The following is a 6000-nucleotide window of genomic DNA, read 5'->3' as shown; positions in this document are numbered from 1 at the left end:
ACCGAGGTAGGCCCCGCAATCCTCGGCGTCGGCAGTATATGACCAGCCGCAGGGTCAGACTCGGTCCCAGCCTCCACCAAGTTAACCTAATGTGCCGTCAGCGATATATAGTGGCCCTGCCCGGCAGCACTCGTCCACGTGTCCGTGGTCAGGTGGACCTTGTCAGAAACGGCGTTGGTCAGGGCAGGGATGATGTTGTCTGACACGTGCTGGTGAAGGGCTGGGACGGCACATCGGGAAAAGTAGTGGCGGCTGGGGACCGAATACCGAGGGGCGGCCACCGCCATGAGATTGCGAAAGGCCTCGGTCTCTACTAGCCTATAGGGCAGCATCTCCAGGCTAAGTAATCTGGAGATGTGGATGTTGAGGGCTTTTGCGTGTGGGTGGGTTGCACTATACACACACGTGGCGTCCTCAGGGGTACCGGGGCTATAGTGCGGCACACCGATCACAGCTGCGATATTTACAGGCTCTTCATGGTGACGTATCCGTATGGGGGAGGAGGGGTGGGTGGGTCCATTGTCGGCGTCCAATCATAACCCCAAGGGCTCGTCCCTTTCATCCAATCCAGGCGCGTGAGGTTGTGCGTCACAAATGCCGGAGGCGCGGTTCGGGCGCATCCCCCTGTCGCTCTCATGCGCATGTCCGTGTGTAAGGTGTCAGCGGACCCGCACTGCGCATGCCCGTGTGTAAGGTGTCAGCGGACCCGCACTGCGCATGCCCAAGGACTTGGTTGCGAACTCTTGCGGTACTTGCATATGCGCATGTCAGGTAACTTAGTCGTCTACCCAAACAGCACACCCCGACCAAGCTGGACTTTGTATGTCCAAAAGCTTAAATGCCAGCTGTTGCGGCTATCATATAGATGATCATTATAGATAGCTGTTGCGGCTATCATATATGTGCATAGCTGTGGGCTTCGATATAGAAGCTCCGACACTGCCACTGGTCTCATATGGGCATGTGTGTACATATCGGGGCAGAGCTCTCTTTTTGTGGGGGCTAGAACGTAGGTAGTATCATTAGTATCCATCTTTGATGGATTGTAAGTTTCATACTTCCACAGATGTTTAACCGCCTCCCATGCATGGGATTCAGTAGGTGTATCTGGTATGTACATAACGGACCTTCTTCATTCTTGTTCCCCATAGATTCCCCTTTATTATTAGATCTAGTCACAGATGTCATCTATAATGGACAACATACATGAAACTTGATAGCCTGTGTATAATTTTATTTTATTTTATTTTAAATTTTATGTGGGTATATTATACATTGTGTTCGGGTTCAGTATCAGATTATATCTTATCTGTCTGATGACCTACATAGCGGTGTGCCTTAGTAAAATGATCGGGTCCTATCATTTATTCTAGATCCTTATTCTCCCTCATAAGAGGCTCTGCAAGAAAATATGATCTCAAAGGATGAGCACAAATACTTACTTAACAAAAAACCAGTGATACCAACTTTCTATGCCCTACCAAAAGTGCATAAGTGTGTCAAGCCCATACCCGGGAGACCCATCGTCTCGGGCACAGATTGCCTCACACAGGGGATTAGCGAATATCTAGACAAACTTTTACGACCATTTGTTATCTCACTCCCCTCATACCTACGTGATACAAAAGATGTAATCACCAAACTACAGGATGTTACAGTGACCAAAGAGACCTACTTGGCAAGCCTAGATGTGGAGGCCCTATATAGTAACATACAGCATACACTTGGATTACAGGCAGTATCTTATTTTCTGAGCACCAAGGGTACACAATACAGAAAACATAACACATTTTTGTTGTCACTTCTAGTTAAATGATCTCTGATCCATCCTTTATCTTTTAAAGCTAATTAGAAATAAAAGTAAAATTTTATGTGACAAATGGGTGGTACCGTCCTTACAGGACACACTCTTTTCCCCTTTTGATCACTAAGAGCTAAACACAATGGTCGCAAGTCTCCCTGCAAATTCCTCACAATATGGTACTAGCTGCACTACTAATGCCAGCAAGCCCAGCCACAAGCAAACAAAAAATAAAATAAAATATATAACGCTATTCTAGCCCTAAGAAGGGCTGTTGGGTTCTTGTAGAATCACTCCTGCCTAACACTATTCTAATATAACACCCTAACGCTTTCCCTGCAGCAGCAGCAGCTCTCTCCCTAGCGGCATCCAGACAGAGAATGATCCGAGCAGCGCGGGCAGGGGCTAGTATATCCCAGGGTCACCTGATCTGGCCAGCCAACCACTGCTATCGACGTGTAAGGGTACCACGTCATGCTGGGTGGAGTGCAGAGTCTCCTGGCTTGTGATTGGCTCTGTTTCTGGCCGCCAAAAAGTAAAACGGCGGGAGATGCATCAAGCTCGGACGAGTGTGTTCGCTCATCTCTAATTATGAGCTTGCCACCTCACAGTGGGATTTTAGTTTTTCTGTGAGTTTTTCCTAAGATGGAGAATTGAGCACATGTGTCTGAGACCTTCTCCCCAAACACATGCCTACAACTAAGGCCTGCAGGATTCTGAGCTACCTACCATAGCCTGCCTTGGAGTACTGCATAGCAGCCAACTCATCCCCAGCCTCCTGAGAGCAACATTTCCCGAACACCATCCAACCAGGAACCTTGTATCAGGTGAATTGTTATCTGCGGTTGATGGCATTGCCATATTCTATAAAGGATCTATAAGTTGACATCCCTTGTCTCCGAGTGATCCCTGCACAAGTCTGATAACATCAAGGGTGCGCCATTTACATTACAACAACAATACTTCATACAGAAATTAGGAGGCAGAATATGGAATAATAATCACATATTAATGTAATTTGCACTCAAACTGCTAGAGAAGCTTTTATTTCATGATAATATAGTTATCGATATATATGTAATGTGCAGAATTAATCACTATTCTTCCTTTATTTCCTCAGCAGATCAATTTTTGTGTTCATTTCAGATCTGAATAAAATGATGAAACATTTTGGGAAAAACACACAACCTAAGAGTCCAGCACTGGAAGCCATTACTGCAAATATCTCCACAGCCACCATGTATTTCCCTCTGGTGCTCAGATAAGCCGGGATCATGGAGATCCAGACACTGCAGAACAGCAGCATGCTGAAGGTGATGTACTTGGCCTCATTAAAACTGTCCGGTAATGTCCTCACCATGAAAGCCAGAAGAAAGCTGCCCGCTGCCAGGAGCCCCATATAACCCAACATGGAGTAGAAGCAGATATCTGACCCCTCATTACACTGAATGATGATCTTCCCAGGAGAAGACTGAGTGTCCAGGTCCTGGAATGGGGGAGAAATAGACAACCAGATAACACAGATGACAACTTGTATGGATGAACACAACAACACTATGGTGTAGGGCAGCTTCACACTCAGCCATCTTCTCCAGGGGCTTCCAGGCTTGGTGGACTTAAAAGCAACACAAACCATCACAGTCTTGGCGAGAAGTGAAGAGACGGCAACTGAGAAGAAAACTCCAAAACTGGTTTCACGTAATCTACAAGTGACATCACTGGGACGACCAAGAAACAAGAAGACAGAGAGGAAGCTGAGGAAGATGGAGACCAGGAGGAGGTAACTCAGGTTCCGGTTATTAGCTTTAACAATAGGAGTGTCCTGGTAGGAAATAAATATTCTGAATATGGAGCCGGTCACAAGACATCCGAAGAGCGAGAGACCGGAGAATACAGAAGCCATTGGGTCATTCTGGTAAGAGAGGAATTCTGTTACTTTGGGGAGACATCGGTCTCTCTCCTCATTCGGCCATTCATCACTTTCACATTGTATACAGTTGTCGGCATCTGTAGGAATATTACAATATATTACATGGTGATAATCTGGGGAGGAGAATGACAGGTGTGGATATGGGGGAAGGACACACTTGTGCTTGTGGGGGTTTTGGAAGTATTGGGCAAAACCGAAGAGAAATGAAGTAAGTGACATCGGTTTATAACTCACAATGAATAAGTAAGATAAGTAGGTGGTGAAAATAAGACACAGACAATACACAACACCTTTACTGTAACAAGGGGCAGGAGGGAGAATATCAGCCATTACCACTCCAAACACAAGATCAAAACACAAAAATAGAACGAAACCGCAAAGTAAACTGAGTTTTATCACCGAAATTAGTTACTTATTAACATTTCCCATATTTCAACTTTATTACATCCTTTTTTAACAGTCTTTTTATTCATATAAGACAGTAAACAAATCGGACATAGATTTTAATTATTTTTTCCAGAAATTTCTAAATTGAAATTTTTGGGATAATTTTTTTTGAGATTGAAAAATAAATTATTAGAATATTCCTATAAATCCCCCCCCCCATCCAAATTCAAAAGTACATCCCTCATATTGTTGGTGAAATTTAGAATGGTCTAATTGTGTCCGTAATAAAATCATTTATCCCTAAAATTTGACACATACCCAAAAGATAAGAGAAAATAAATCTCAAATTTTTTATGCAATTTCTCCTGAGTACAGAGACCCCCCACATGTAGATGTTCCGTGTTGTATGGGCGCACAGCGAGGCACAGAGGGGAAGGAGCGCGGAGCAGAAGACATTTTTGTCCTATAGAATGGAGCGGATTTTCATTTCCTCATCGTCGCTATAAAATTTTGGTTTTTCCTTTAGCTTGTACATGTGATGCCATTTTTTTTTGTGGGATGAGATGCATTTTCCAGTGATACCACTTTGGGGTTTCTGTGCCTCATTGCATCGTATTAATGAGGTGTACATGTGTTTTTTTGTTTGTATAACTCTTTTTATTGTTTTTCAGATAAAATTTTACAGAAGACAAAAATGAGGGTACAAATGTGCATAAGATTCTTATCCAAGAAATATATTCTCAAAAATATTCGGTGCATATATGTAGCTTATGCAAAGGAGGGGGGGGGGGATAGCAGTTTTGTATTACTTATAGGCATATCCCGCCTTATTTATGTAGCCATAAGCAGTAGATTATAGGGGAGGGTAGGGGTGGTGGGGAAGGGGGGGGGAAGGTGAGTATGGCTTCGAAAAGAAACCATAAAACCATCTAAAACATGATGGTACGAGAACATATTTAGATAATTTTTTAACATTTACAATAGCATATTATTACATTAATATTCCCACTCACAGTTTCAATCATTTTACAAACTTTTCATTTCCTTATTGTTTATATACCTTAGTGTAAAGAGTGACCTACTGAGGTATTATATAAGATAAGATATTTCCTTTGTTGAGGGTTATTGGTATCTAAAATTCTTCCAAGGAGCCCATAATTTGGCGAAAGCACCATGGTTTCTCAATTCCCAGCTGGCTAACTCTTCCATGCGATATATGTGGTCTATTCGGTCTAACCACTCTTTTATAGTTGGGGGCTCTTTTTGTAGCCATTTGGGTGGTATCACTAGTTTCGCTACTTGCACTAGAAGTGTGGGGAGATCCTTCTTTGAAGGTTTCCATGAGGAGGTTGGGAGCCACAGAAGCACTGATTCGGGGCTGAGTATTAATGTTTTCCCAGTTATCTGGTTTATGTGTGATTGGACATTAGTCCAGTATAGACGCAATTTCGGACATCTCCAAAAAATGTGTGCTAATGTTCCCCCGTTATTACCACATCTCCAACAAGTGTCTACGGGTATTAACTTTTTCTGCATGAGAGTTGTGGGTGTATTATACCACCTAGTCATCAACTTATATGAAGTTTCTTGAATTCTAATACATTTTGAAAAACCGTGCGACCTCTGGTGTACTAGTTTGACCTGATCCGTTGTTAGCGATATGTTTAAGTCTGCTTCCCAGTTTCTTATATATGCTGGGGTTATTAAGTGGTTTGTTGATAAGATATAATTATATAATATAGAAATTGCCCCTTTCGGTAAAGTGTCTTTCCGCAGCCATTTTTCCAACCAAGTACAGTGGAGCAGCACTGGATATTTCTTACATAAGGTAAGTTGGTTATTTCTAAGTTCTTCTTTATGTAGGAAATTGATTGAAAGGTGT

General features: G+C 42.9%; 1 protein-coding gene across 1 annotated transcript in view; it reads right to left on the bottom strand.

The window, feature by feature from the left end:
- Window positions 1–2909: 2909 nt before the first annotated feature.
- LOC140133218 (vomeronasal type-2 receptor 26-like) overlaps window positions 2910–6000 on the bottom strand; it is a 52948-nt gene continuing 49857 nt past the window's right edge. Inside the window, exon 5 of the mRNA XM_072153132.1 lies at window positions 2910–3808. Within this exon, the coding sequence (XP_072009233.1) occupies window positions 2910–3808 (899 nt within the window). The remainder of the gene's footprint in view (window positions 3809–6000) is intronic.

The sequence above is a fragment of the Engystomops pustulosus genome, chromosome 1 (genome assembly GCF_040894005.1).
Source record: "Engystomops pustulosus chromosome 1, aEngPut4.maternal, whole genome shotgun sequence".
NCBI lineage: Eukaryota > Metazoa > Chordata > Amphibia > Anura > Leptodactylidae > Engystomops > Engystomops pustulosus.
This window is presented reverse-complemented; position numbering and strand designations above follow the sequence as displayed.